The 13973-nt window shown below is 34.7% G+C and overlaps 2 protein-coding genes across 3 annotated transcripts; one reads left to right on the forward strand and one right to left on the reverse strand.

Annotated features, from left to right (window-relative positions):
* Positions 1-392: 392 nt before the first annotated feature.
* Positions 393-6944, forward strand: LOC112009290 (uncharacterized). Of its 2 annotated transcripts, none has more exons than XM_024041622.2 (5): positions 393-740; positions 2472-2545; positions 2710-4453; positions 4537-4741; positions 6329-6944. In XM_024041622.2, the coding sequence occupies exons 2-5, from the start codon at positions 2486-2488 to the stop codon at positions 6588-6590; spliced, it is 2271 nt and encodes a 756-aa protein (XP_023897390.1). In that variant the 5' UTR covers positions 393-740; positions 2472-2485; the 3' UTR covers positions 6591-6944. The 2 variants fall into 2 exon arrangements, with proteins under 2 accessions (XP_023897390.1, XP_065630227.1); XM_065774155.1 differs by having other exon boundaries at positions 2483-2545.
* Positions 6945-8216: 1272 nt separating this feature from the next.
* Positions 8217-13117, reverse strand: LOC112009292 (calcium and calcium/calmodulin-dependent serine/threonine-protein kinase). The gene is made up of 7 exons (XM_024041624.2): positions 12219-13117; positions 11395-11449; positions 11165-11275; positions 9499-9731; positions 8933-9140; positions 8639-8698; positions 8217-8552 (listed from the first exon to the last, which is right to left on the reverse strand). Exons 1-7 carry the CDS (start codon positions 12938-12940, stop codon positions 8376-8378), a joined length of 1566 nt encoding a protein of 521 aa, XP_023897392.1. The 5' UTR covers positions 12941-13117; the 3' UTR covers positions 8217-8375.
* Between the last annotated feature and the right edge of the window lie 856 nt (positions 13118-13973).

Below are 13973 nucleotides of genomic sequence, written 5' to 3' on the forward strand. Positions count from 1 at the left end.
GTTTTAAGCAAATAACCATTCATGTTGATTATTTGATGAGACATTTTAAAATAAAATATCTCATGTGAAACTAGAGTTTAGTAAACTCAAATTTTATCTAAAATTTAAAACTGAGAGAGGTGAGACATATGTATTTTATGTTTGACCTGAGTTTCATGTGAGAAGTTTTCATTTAAAGCCCATTTACTTGAACCTCGATTTTAGTCAAATGAGACTATCGTAACTAAATAACTTTGGATAAAGATTTTTAGGTAGTAATATATCTTTTACAAAAACTAAATATTTGGCCCAAAAAAAGGAAAAAAAAACCCAAGTCACATGACTAAACGGTGAGTAGCACGTGACACCGTGGAAGGAACCGAAACGGCAGCGCAATTTAGAACTCATGATTGCAATTTGCAAAAAGCAAGTGATAATCTCATCATAGAATAGAACGTTCGTTATCTCTCCAAAATCTGAACCCGAAACGATAATTGCGGACACGCCCTTTTTTATCCCCCATTCTTCTAAAAACGTTCCTTTATCTCCAAATTTCGCTCGTCTCTCTAAAACCGATTTCTCTGTTCCGATCTCCCCGAAATCCGTTCTATTCCGAAACGTTCCCTGTACCGGTTCACTTTCTTCGCTCCTCCTGTAGACTTTTCTCTTCGTTCCGTCTCGACCTTCGGATCTGATGTCTCGGACAACGATCACGATATTTCGGCACGCAAGTATCGTACCGGAATTCGGAAATTTTCCGAGTAAGTTTTTTTTTTAATTATTTATTTTTGGCATTGATTTTTTCAATTCATCAAGAAAATTAAATCGTTTAAATTAGTTTAGATGAATCGTAGTAAGGCAGTTTTTTAATTTTTTCCGAGTTAATTATGTGAATTATTCAGAACTTTTATTCTCTCTGTTTTGTTAACTGGTTGTGTTGAACTAGTTATATTTCACTCCCTGTTTGGATGTTGAGAAAATATAAGAACCCAAAACATTAAACACAACATAATTCTAGTTGTTAATGGTGGATAATAAAGTAGTGTTAATGGTGGGACCATCTGAGAATCAATAATCGAACAGTTATGAAATTTGTTGTGACACTAACACGGGTACTGGTTCGGGTATGACACAGCTGACACTAGTAATTTCTGAAAATTTATAACTTGACACGGCGGGTATGACACTTCTACGACAAAGGTATGGCACCCCAATTGAAGTGTCCGTGTTTCCTGGGTGTTCACTCAACTAAAAATTATATTTTGGAATTCTTGTTACTTAGGACTGTAAAATCTGGGGACTCTGCCAAGTTTACTTAACACAGCATTTGGTCTGCCTTGTATATTTTCTCTGACAAGAAAAAAGAAAATCCAGATTGTTTTTCTTACTTTTTTTTAAACATTTGGTCTGCTTGTTTGGTTAATATTTTTGTTTTTTTTGTTTTTTGTTTTTTTTTGTTTTTTCTGGTTTTGAGATGAGCTATATTTAGCTTTGTTATGTTTGTTTTTTTGAATTCTTATATACTTGAGTATAAGGAGTAAACATATGGATTTTGCAACGTATGAAGTCCACTTTTTGATGATTGCTTTTTATCATCAAGCCAAATCACTAATTGTTTCTAGTGTAGGTGGGATTCGAACTCCAAATTTCTTATTTGATGACAAAAGATTTTATTAGTCTAACTTAAACTCACATAGATTTCATAGTGTCATAATTATGGTGGGCCCATTGATTTTGTACATTTTTTTTTTTTGGTAATTTGTGCACTATTTGGAACAAAATGATATGAATGGCATGATCTAAAGCAATTACATTCTACGTCGTGTTTGCTTTCTTCAAATTCAAATGGTGAAAGTACGTTTGGTTATTGTTGGTCATAATCTCACATCTCCAACTTAGTTTTTCCATTTGAATTAGATGGCACTAAGAACCGTAAAGAACACATCTATGATTTTAACATATTTTACATATGATCTAAAGCATTTTCTGTTCTGTTGAACAACCAGAACGAATTTGTTAGAAATACATTGACGATTATTTTAGGCCATTGTAATCCAAGTTGAAATCATGTTGTAAATGGTGGAAGGCTTATGAATGCATCCAAGAGTCAGACCTTGTTTAAAGCACAAGTCCCCTGGGAGCTAACATATAATCTCAAGTTTATGCTAAGTCATGATTTTGCAGTCAAAATGTAGCCCTCCAATGGAATGGAATTGTGGTTCACTGCCTGGCTTAGATTAGCTGTCCATATGCATTTACTTTTAACTTTGTAATTATATTTATAGTGACAAAATCTTTCAAATTTTTGGACTCAGTATCCTCTATGGTCCCCTCTCATTAATGTAATTTATGAATTTCATTCCTCACAACTTTGCATATTTATCGGCTGTAGTCTTTGCTGAGTCCTTAAAATGGATTTACTTTTAGGTGTTCTTCTGTTCTCTTCTCATTGATTATGCTTTCCATGTTGCGTTTTTGTGACTCAAAAATAGAGTATTAACAGTTGATGTTGGAAACTCGAGAGTCTTTTGACGCCTTCTCAGCTATGCAACACAAGGATAATCAAGTAAGTGCTAATATTTTTTCACATTTCTTTTCAGGCTTTTGATTTGTCCATTCTAGATTTTTAGGACTTGAAATTTAAGTGTTTGTCATATACAAATTTCAATTAATGTATTCCTGTACTTATCTCTGTGCTATGTTAACTGCTGACTTTGCATATCTGACTAGGGTTTGACACCCCCCCGAGCTTCTGATCCTGGTTGGGCCCATGGAATTATGGTAAATGGTGGTCGCCAAAAGATAAAGTGCAAATACTGTCACAAAATTATGCTTGGTGGTGGAATTTCTAGACTGAAGCAACATTTAGCTGGGGAAAGAGGGAATGTATCTCCATGTGAGGAAGTACCTGAAGATGTTAAAGTACAGATGCAACAACATTTAGGTTTTAAAGTTTTGGAAAGATTAAAGAGGCAGAAAGGATCGAAAAGTAGCAAGGATTCCATGTCATTTATTCAGGGTAGGGAAGAAGGAGATGATGGCGATGTGGTGCGGCTTCAGGACATAGTTTCCACTCGAGGCACTGGAAGGAAAAGGGGAAAAGAGGTTGTGGAAAGAATTTTCAATCGCTCTAAGAGACAGAAGAAGCAACATTTTTCGACTATTGCACCTATTGTTGCTCAACCGATACACCAGAGTTTTGCTTCCCAGGAGAGCATGGATGAAGCTGATATGGCTGTTGCGAAATTTTTATATGATGCAGGCATACAATTTACTGCTGCAAATTCACAGTATTTTCAAGAGATGGCTGATGCAATTGCTGCTGTAGGCCCTGGTTATAAGATGCCTTCCTATCATTCTTTGAGGGGTAAATTGCTGAAAAGGAGTGTTCAGGAAGTGAGTGAATATGGTGAAGAATTGAGAAAGTCTTGGGAGGTGACTGGGTGTTCAGTAATGGTTGATAAGTGGATGGACAGAAACAGTCATACAGTAATAAACTTCTTTGTTTATTGTCCAAAGGGTACTGTGTTCCTAAAATCTGTTGCTGTGTCAGACATCACTTCTCCTGAGGCACTTTTAAATTTTTTTGATGGTGTTGTTCAAGAAGTTGGGCAAAAGAATATTATCAATTTTCTAACAGATACTTCACCCAGTTTTAAAGCTGCAGGAAAACTTTTAATGGAAAAATACAAAACCTTTTTCTGTACTACCTCTGGAGCACATTGTATTGACATAATGCTTGAGGAAATTGGAAAAATGGATGTAATGAAAGAGGTTTTGGCAAAGGCTAAACAGGTAACCCAGTTTGTATATAACAATGCTTGGGTCCTCAATTTAATGAGGAAGAAAACAGGTGGAAGAGATATTATCCAACTTGCAACCACCAGGTTTGCTTCTATCTTTCTGACACTGCAAAGCATCGTCTCTTTGAAGGGCCATCTTCACCAGATGTTTACTGGAGCTACTTGGATGCAGTCAACTTTATCTAAGCAAAGGGCAGGACTTGAGGTGGCAGAGATTATTGTGGAGCCACTTTTCTGGTCAATGTGTGAGCAAGCGTCAAAGGTGACAAAGCCTTTACTTTCTGTTTTACAGCTTATGGAATGTGGAGAGAAGCCATCTATTGGATACATATATGATGCGATAGAAAAAGCAAAGAAAAGCATCATTGTTGCTTTTAACAACAAGGAATCTGAGTACTTGCCGTATTTAGAGGTTATCGATCGTGTTTGGCAAGAGGAATTTCATAGCCCACTTCATGCAGCTGCATACTACTTGAACCCCTCCATATTTTATAACCCCAGTTTTTCCTCTAACAAAGTCATCCAAAAAGGCTTACTTGATTGCATTGAAACCTTAGAGCCTGATTTAACAGCTCAGGTTATGATTACAAGCAACATAAATTTCTATGAGGAAGCTGTAGGGGATTTTGGTCGACCTGTGGCATTACGTGGTCGAGATTCATTGGCTCCAGGTGATCTTATCAGTTTTTTTTTCCAAGTTTCCAGTCCTTTATGGCATATAATTAAATAATAATGAGAAAGTATTGTTTTGCAGCTACTTGGTGGTCAATGTATGCAGCTGATTACCCAGATTTACAGCGGTTAGCTGTCAGGATATTAAGTCAAGCTTGTAGTATCACCCGATGTGAGAGGAGTTGGAACATGTTTGAACGTATCCATTTGAAGAAAAGGAACCGGTTGGAGCATCAGAGGTTGAATGACCTCATATTTGTTCATTTCAACTTGCACCTTCAAGAGAGGTAAACAAAAAATGGCCATCTTTTTGCTAGTATATTAATGATACCATAGGACCCAAAGTACTTGTGGATTCTAGATGTTTCATTGGTCCTTTCTGTTTCATATTTTACATTCATGTCTTGAACTTTATGTGACAACGAGTCATTAGTTAATTTTTGACATTTAATTATTATAATCAGATTCAGTCATTGATCAAGTCTTCTTTTCACTGATAACTTACCCAAACAATTCTTACAAGAACCACTTGATTTTGTCGTATGCATTGTGGCATCTTCTACCTTCCTTTTACTTAAAATTTGCTTCTGGTGAGGTGTTTCAGACTCATGAATTATTTTGACTCCTATTCTCATGATGGAAAAAATGACAAATGCAGCCACAAAACTTAAGCTGGCAAGACTTTGTCATTTATCAAGGTACATCAGATAATCAATTTGGTTTTATGCCAGGGAGGTCTACCATGTAAATGACAGAAAAATGTGCAGATAAAGGTGGAGAAAATGAGATCATCATCTTTAGTTTGATCTTTTAATATTTTAATTGTGACTCAAATTTTTACAAAATCAACCTGCCTCTTTCTGTAAGGTCTGTGACTTGCAAGAAAAATGAGATCATCATCCTTAGTTTGATCTTTTAATATTTTAATTGTGACTCAAATTTTTACAAAATCAACCTGCCTCTTTCTGTAAGGTCTGTGACTTGCAAGAAAGGATATGGTTCTCCACCTCCTACAAATTCATAGAGAGAGAGAGAGAGATGGAAAGCAAGGGGGAAATCAAAGAGAGTGAGAAAGGGGGCCACAAGGGTTCATAGTGTCAGTTCTCAATATTTACAAGTTTATCATTACTGAGGGAGGTGTTCTCCATGTTTTCAAGCGGTTTCTGAGAAGAATTTCCTGAAACAGTTGAAAACACCTTTTTGGTGTTTCCAAAAAATTGTTTTTCAGGGTAAATTTTTTAGTTCATAGTTTTTAGAAAATGGAGGAAAGATAAAACCCTGGCAAACACATTTACTGTAGATTTTTATTTTATTTTATGAAACAGAAATCTTTTGAGCACCATTCTAATCAGGCCCACAGTTGGGCAACTCCTACTTCCTTCTTACACTTACTACCATTTACTTAAGGCTATCTTAAAATGATCCTTTCAAGCTTATTTGACAAAAGCAACAAAGAGAGGAGATAAAAGGGCTATGGTTTTGCAAGAAGTCTGAGACCATGCTAAAGCAACTCTCCAAACTCATACAAGAAGCAACAGCAACCCAAGAAGCAACTGCTAGCCATGCTATTATAAAAAGGAAATGGGGCTAATGAATGTCCTTTTTTGGCTCCCAAGAATGGCCATTATTTTCGTTCTCCCTCTCTCTTCATTAACACCTTTTCCCTCTTTCAATCAAATAAAGTTGATTGAAAGAGGGAATATAGGATACGAAAATAAGATAGACAATTCTTTTGTTCCCTATATGAAGTGAATATTTTATTTTGTAATGCTTTTATCCCGAAATTGCACTTTCCATTTTTTTTTCTGAACATGTTATGCTGCAACTGCTTCTAACCTTGTTCATCGGCTTCTTTTTTTCTTGTGTGCTAACAGGCAAACAGAAGCAAGAAAAGCTAGGATTAGAAGAGGTATGCTTGACCCTATATGTATGGAAGCTATGGATGCCAACATGGGCGATTGGGTGGAGGATCCAGGAGTATTGGAGGGTGAGGACCTTAGTTGGATGGATGTAACAGTCCCTAGCGAGCCTACTTTTCTGAGTCACAAAGTAAAAGATCTTGATGATTGTAATGACAGTACAGATGACAGAGGCAGTGATGACTCTAGAGGTATGGATGAAAATGATGATTTGTAGCGCCCGTATATTGTTCCAATATACCAACTGGACGTGGCTGTTGATAATTTATAGTAGATTCAAATTGCTTGGTATCTTTTGGTGGTTGGTGGTTGTACTTTCTTTGCTATTATACATTAGTATGCTCTACTGATATGGTTGTCTTGTAATGTTTATAATTGAAATTGTAAAGTAAAATTTTGCAAGTTTGTGTTTTGACATGGGACAGCTTGCTCTTGGAGGGATAGCTGCCATTTCTATATGGCTATATCCTTTTATCCATGAAGCCTCAATTTTCTTTCAACACAACGCACCCTGTATGTTATATACAATCCTGCTAGACTATCATATATGAAGTTCCGCAGCTTTTTTCAATGCAAAAACTAAAGTAGAAAACAATTTGAAAGAAAATGTGAAGGAAAGAAAAGAAGGTTTGTAATCTTGTACCTTTTATTAAACTCTTATCTCTCAACTGATCCTTATGACATTTCTTGAATGGGATCTTTTCTAGCAACATATCATCCAAAGAGAGGTTTATATATTGCACTTTTTTTTATTTTATTTAGACTTGACTGTTGTCGTAATACTGATGCTGATGTTTCCATGAGTGATTCTGCATGTAGTTACATACCCTGTCCTTTTAGGCTATCGAGATCACTGTAATAATGTTAAATGATTAATTGTAGTGCCACACTTGTCAATGCGATAAGGCTGGGAATGGTGCTATTTCAGGCTCAGCTGGAATATCATAAATGAACTTTCTTTTAAGTTAACTTTCTTTAGCTGAGGAATGTGTACTTAAATTACACTGGTCCGCATATCTTCTATTGTGTCCCCTTTTTTATTTTTATTTTTATTTTTTATTTTTATTTTTTTTTTTTTTTAAGGAGCAACAGAAATAATTTTCCGTGGAAACTTGAATTTACCAAAGCCATTCTGCAACAGTTCTTTCATAGTGGCATTAGAGGAAACGTTTGATTTTTTCCCGCAGAAGCCCCTCCCCCCCTTTTTTTAGTAGCCTCAAGATAGGGGAAGAGAGTGGAACCAGTATCCCCTATTTCATGAATTCTGGTTTTTCCTTGGCCTCTCTCGCTATATTAAGAGATTGTTTGGACACTACTTATTGTTGAAAACTGAAAATACTGTAGCAAAATAAATTTTAAATGTGTGAATAGTGCCGTGAGACTCAGTTTTAAAGTTAATTTTGCTAAAATCCGTACTTACGAGTCTCATGAACAGTGCATGAGACTCACACAAAAACGCTGGATGAGTTTGAGCTTTTGCACTGGCTTTTCAGTTTTCACAGAGTAGTCTCTCTACCTTCAAAAGAGAATGCCTAAACTTAACCCGCATGAAAGATGCAATGCAATAATGAAACTTTTGGCTATAAGATGCCTGTCATTGGACAAATATTTCTTCTTTTGGAGTTAAAGCAAGGATGCTTTACTGATTTTGTCTCAACCAAAAGTCTTATTTATTAAGTATTATTATTATTATTAAAATTTTTAAATCTCTTCTTTTGATATTGCTAGTTTTTCAACTTCAACTTTTTGAACGCAAAGGGTTTTAAAAATGAAAATTGAAACTGGGGTTGAGTTTTCTGCTATTGGTTTGACTCTCTCTTGTTTAGTATGCCGAAAAGAGTAATAGTATTTTTTTGTCAAAAATTAGAAGTACATTATCTTCTCATCTCATTTCATTACTGGTCTTCTGATTCCTGTGACATAAAAGTTCAACAAAGGGGAAAAAATATCCATAGCTTTATTGGAAAGTTGACACTAGACAGTAAGTGGATGGTGGGGAAAGCTATTTTGGGCGAAGAGAGGAGAGGACTACATCTTGGAGGGAGCTATCTATCTGCATTGCAGCTCTGAACTCTTCGAAAGTTACTTTTCCATCGCTATTGGCGTCCATCCGATCAAACATCTCATCCAATTTCCCAGGTTCGGTGATATTCGCTGGAAGGCATTCACCAGGCAAAGCCTGCTCAACAAAACCAACAGATCATGATACAATATTAATGCAGATAGAAACACCAGCTAGAAAGTGAAAAAGTTAAGTGGCATTACTCTAAGCATGGATGCTACTTCTTCCTTTGTAATGCATCCAGACCTATCTGTATCATACATCTGTTGGCCAAACAAAGAAAGAGGGATCATTAGCTCAGTTTTATGCCTTGGCTCTTTTTCATCTAGATTATATGAAACGAATCCGTTTAAGCTTTAATAAATGCGTTTCAATTAGCCCTCTCTCCCTCTATCATAGAAATGTTTTATGTTGCTCTTGCTAACAAAGAAAGCATGGCAAGATGAAGAAAATTTAGATTATATGTTTGGTGTTATCATCGAAACAATGAAGCGTACCTGGAAGCAAAGACGGAGAGCATCATCGCCTCGTAATTTCTTGAGGCTGGAAAACCCACAAAGTATCTCTCGCATGTCAACTGTTCCATCACGATTGTTGTCAAATAGGTCAAAGATGCGGGGTGCTAGAGGGAGTAACGACGACATTTTCATTGCTTTCAGCACCTCCTCGAATTCAGACAGAGTGGCATTGTCACCTTTTGCACATCTGCACTATGTCAATGATGTTACTCTTCATCAGAATCTTAAAAAACTGGTTTTAGGATAAATTGAGCTCATGCAATTTATTCTGAGTCAAGAATTATTGGTTTAACATAGAAGTTGTTTGTCCTTATATTTTTTTGTATTTGCCTTAAGTTGGTCAAGAATTATTACTCTTCACCTTTTGCACATATTTGTCATGGAATTTGTACATATTGGTTTAATACAGTAATGGTATTAATATGAAGTTTATCAGCAATTGTTTGCCAATGTGACCATTTTTTTTTTCTGCACTGACCTGTAATTTGCAACATCAATCAATTGCTGGCAAAAGGCCAAGGTAGAAGTTGGATTTGCATACTCACAATTTACTAAAATGTACCCTAAGACTCTCAATTTCATCCTGTGTAAGATCATGGGACCCGAGTAAAGATTTGAGCTTTTTAGTCCTTAAGAAAACTGTGCTGGTCCACACACTAGCAATGGCTGCAGCACGGAGTTTGCGCCGGGCATTAAAGCTCTGCAGTCGTGAAACAATCTCAGCATCCATTTGATCCTGCTTGGCTGAATCACCAACGACCCACAGATGATCCAGAAGCTGTTTTCCAGACATTTATCACATTAGTATTTGTATGCACTAAATTTCATTATTAACAAACAAAATAACAGTATTTCAACAAATCTCTTGGTGCTTGTTTGAATAGAATTATAATTATTAACAAGCAAATGAATATTGAATAGTATTTCAACAATCTCTTGGTGCTTGTTTGAATAGAACTATAAACCATGGTGACAACAGTAGAAAAAATTGCTGCCAGTTGTTTATAAAAATAAAAAATAAAAAATAAAAAAATTGCTGCCAGTTAATTAAGGAGTTCAACCATAATGACTCATTGCTATTAAAATAGTTTTAGTTTGCAGAATTTAAAATTTGTTTTGTATGTTCTTTATGCCTGCAAACCGTAACGTTTGTGCACCAGATGTGTAACTAGAGTTTACCAAATGAATCTTTTTTCCTCAAAAAAAAAAAAAAAAAGCAAAGAAAGTTGTATGTAGACCCAAGGAAATGATTGACGAAATTAGCTCAACCGATAATTATACTCTAATGACAACAGTTTTGTTTCACCAAGAGGCTTATAGCTGCACCTCCTAACGTTTTCAACTGAGATTCATGACTCATATTCCTTTTCCTTTACTATCGAATTACTATTAATAAATAAAAATATGAAAAAAAAAAAGAAAAAAAAGAAGAAGCATTGTTTAGCCTTGTTTGGAAAGTGAGGAATATTGTTATTTTGAATAAGGGTAAAACATACAATATTTTAAGTGCAGTATATTAAGTTCTCTAATTGAATTCAAACACATGATTGTTTTGAATTTACTTATTCTTAAAAAGATAACATTATTTTATCTTATTGGTTAATGTAGTCCAGTATTTGAATTCAACTTAATGTATTGGATATAGGGTAGAAATGTTGATCTCTCATTGGCCCAAAAAAGAAAACTAGAAAAAAAAAAAAAAAAAAAACCCAGTTATACTGTTGGAATTTATAAGACTATGTATTTCCTTAATGATGTACCAATGATGCAATAGTTATTATATAAACCTTATAGACTAATATGTCAATTTTTGCCAAGAGACTTGTGCCTCAACTACATCTTTTAGTATTTTCAATAAGCCTGTTCAAGGTTCAAATTTTTCTTTCTCAATTATAACAATCAAATTTATTCTAGAAAAAAAAGGTAAACTTTAAACACAAAATAGAAAAAATATTTTAAACTTTATTTATTACGTTGTTGATGTGATATCAATCAAAATCATCATTACTTATGTTGTAAGCTTTTTGCAATAAAAGTTGAGTACTTTTAACCTTTTCTTCCCTAATCTTTTTGACGTGGAACTTAACAAAGTGCCATGTTTCGTTTATTCTCTTTCCTAAGTTTGAAATCAATCTAATTCACAATTATTTTGACTCATTTTGAAAATCACCAGCCTATTTATTACTTAAATCTAGGAAGAGAGCAAAATACCTCTTCAGCACTAGGTCTTCTTTGAGGATCAACTGTCAGGAGACTGGAAATCAGTTGCTTTACTGATGAAGAAATATTCTTCCAAGTCTTCTCATAAAAACTGAACTCACCCTGCAGACAAAAGCATTTTATCTTGGAACTAGCTAGGCAAACAAGATATAACTGAATTTTAAAGAAATTGAAATAAAGTATCATCTTATCATGTAGAATTTTGAATGAAAACAACTTACAGCCAAAATTATTTGTTGCTTTTGCCGATTCGACTGAGCAATGAACGGTGGATACCTAAAATATTACAAAATAATGTTTAAAATCCCTCAAATTTATAGAATTTGAAATCCTGATATACCTACATTTCTCATGACAAATATGTACCACTGAAACCATAGTCATTATACCATTGCATTTTTTTTTTTTTTTGTCTTTTTATATAGAGGTCAAAAATACTAATTAGTTTTTAGTGTAGACAATGTTCGAATTTTAAATCTCTAATTTGACGATAAGAAACTTTATCAATTAAATTAATTAGAACCTATCATGAAAGTGTTATATTAAGCTAATTACTGTAGAAGAGGAATACATCTACTCTAAGACTACCTACATTAAATCTAAGGGGTTCCTCGTGTTGCCCATATGATAGGATCATACATAAAAGGAATATTGTAATTTAACAGTTGTATCACTTTTAATTTAGGAAATTATTTATTTCACACACATTCACACACATGAAAATTTAACTAATTCGTGATTTCACTTTCTTGAAATTGTGATTCGTGATTTCACTTTTTTGAAATCTTGTACCACGATTTCAGTTCAATTTTCATTCACACAAACATTTACCCACATGAAAATTGAACTGAAATCGTGATTCATGATTTCACTCTTTTGAAATCATGAGTTCAATTTTCATGTGGGTAAATGTTTGTGCAACAAGAAGTGTAAAATAAACATTACTTTTTAATTTATGTCTAAAATTGTAAGATTTGTATCAATTACTATATAATTTTTTAGAAGGACATATCTAGGAAAATCAGAAAGCAACATACGTACGTACCCAGAGAGTAGGATATACAAGATGACACCCAAAGACCACATATCACTTTTAGAAGTAACTGATCCCTGAGAAAGTGCCTCTGGTGAGACATAATCTATAGAACCAAACAATCCAACAACTGGGTCAGTGAATTCCTCCACAGAACTAAGTCCAAAATCCATGATCTTCAAAGAAGAATCCTGACTTTTGTTCAAAAAGAGACAGTTTTCTGGCTTCAAGTCTCTATGGACAATGTTGGCTCTATGAAGAGCCTTTAACCCTTGTGCAATCTGTCGAACCACAGCTGCAGCTCCAGCTTCATTGTACCTTTCTTGTGCTACAATTCGATCAAACAGTTCTCCACCTGAACAAAGCTCAAGCACAAGATGAACCCCATCCTGATCCTCATACACATCATATAGATCAATCACGTTTGGATGAGGGGACACGTTTTCCACTATTTTTCTCATAACCAAGATCTCATTTGTGATTAACACATCCGATACTGGAACTTGTTTCCATGTTGGGAATAATCCCAAGGAAGCTATGCTTTTGTGAGCACCACGATTCTGTGATGATGGAGTTGAAGAAGGGCTAAACCTTTTTAGGGTCTTGATAGCTACATGGATATTTTCACCGCTTGATGACTTCTTTATAGCCCTTCTTACAACTGAGAATCCTCCTCTACCTAAAATATCTGAAACCTCGTACTCATCTGAGAGTCTTATTGTTTCCTGTACCATGGTTACTCCCAAAGTTTCTCCAAAACCTGGTAAGAGCCAAGAGAGAGAATGGAATCTTGAAAACTGATGAGAGAACTTAGTTGTTGGGATTAAAAGGAATATTGGAGGAGGACAGGTAGGTTCAATGATAAGAAAGAGCAAATTGAATTGCAGATTGGCCAATGAACTGTTTCTGCATTAGTTTATAGCATAATATATGAAGGGAATTTGGATGGAAACTAGAGAATAAAGTATTAGGGTAGGAGCTGCAGAAGAAGGGACAAAGACAAAGTCAACTCACGTTGTGTTATTAGTTTCCATCCCTAGTTTTAATAAAATTCCCTCCATAAAATGCATGAACTCTCTCTCTCTCTAAAATTATTGAGTAGTTATGAATTAGTAAATCATAGCTGGCTACTTCACCTAGCATTTCATTTCATTTGAGATTTACAAATACTTGCCTGAGATTAGCCCTAATGATAGAATTTTGTTAATTGTTAATAGCTTTAGGCCTTTAGCCATAATTTTTTATTTATTATTGGAGTAATATTACTTTTATCTAGTTTCACTAGTGGCACCACTTTTATTATGCAAGTATCATAATATGTCATATTTGTGAAGAAAAAAAATTGTGAAAAATGTTGTGTCTCTAAACTTTTTGAAAGCGAGTAATAATGTCTCATAATTAATAACAATACTGATATAATCTAATTATTATTAATATTTGTAATTTACGCATGCAGTGAAGAATGGACAAAGAAATAACATTGTATTATTAGTTTCCATATGTAGTTTTTCCAAGAGCTAGTAGCTCTTTTAACACCTTCTTATGTTTTCATTGAAGACATTTAAAGTTCAAATCTCCATACCCTCATTATTGTAACTATCGAAATGAAAAAAAAAATTCCCATCCTTGATTTAAGTAAAATTTCCTCCATAAATTGCATGGACTCTCTCTCTCTCTCTCTCTCTCTCTCTCTCTCTCTCTCTCTCTCTCTCTCTCTCATGATGATATTGAAGTAGGCTATGATACCAATTGTTGGAAAAAGAGCAG

The sequence above is a fragment of the Quercus suber genome, unplaced genomic scaffold (genome assembly GCF_002906115.3).
Source record: "Quercus suber isolate HL8 unplaced genomic scaffold, Cork oak 2.0 scaffold_87, whole genome shotgun sequence".
Classification (NCBI taxonomy): domain Eukaryota; kingdom Viridiplantae; phylum Streptophyta; class Magnoliopsida; order Fagales; family Fagaceae; genus Quercus; species Quercus suber.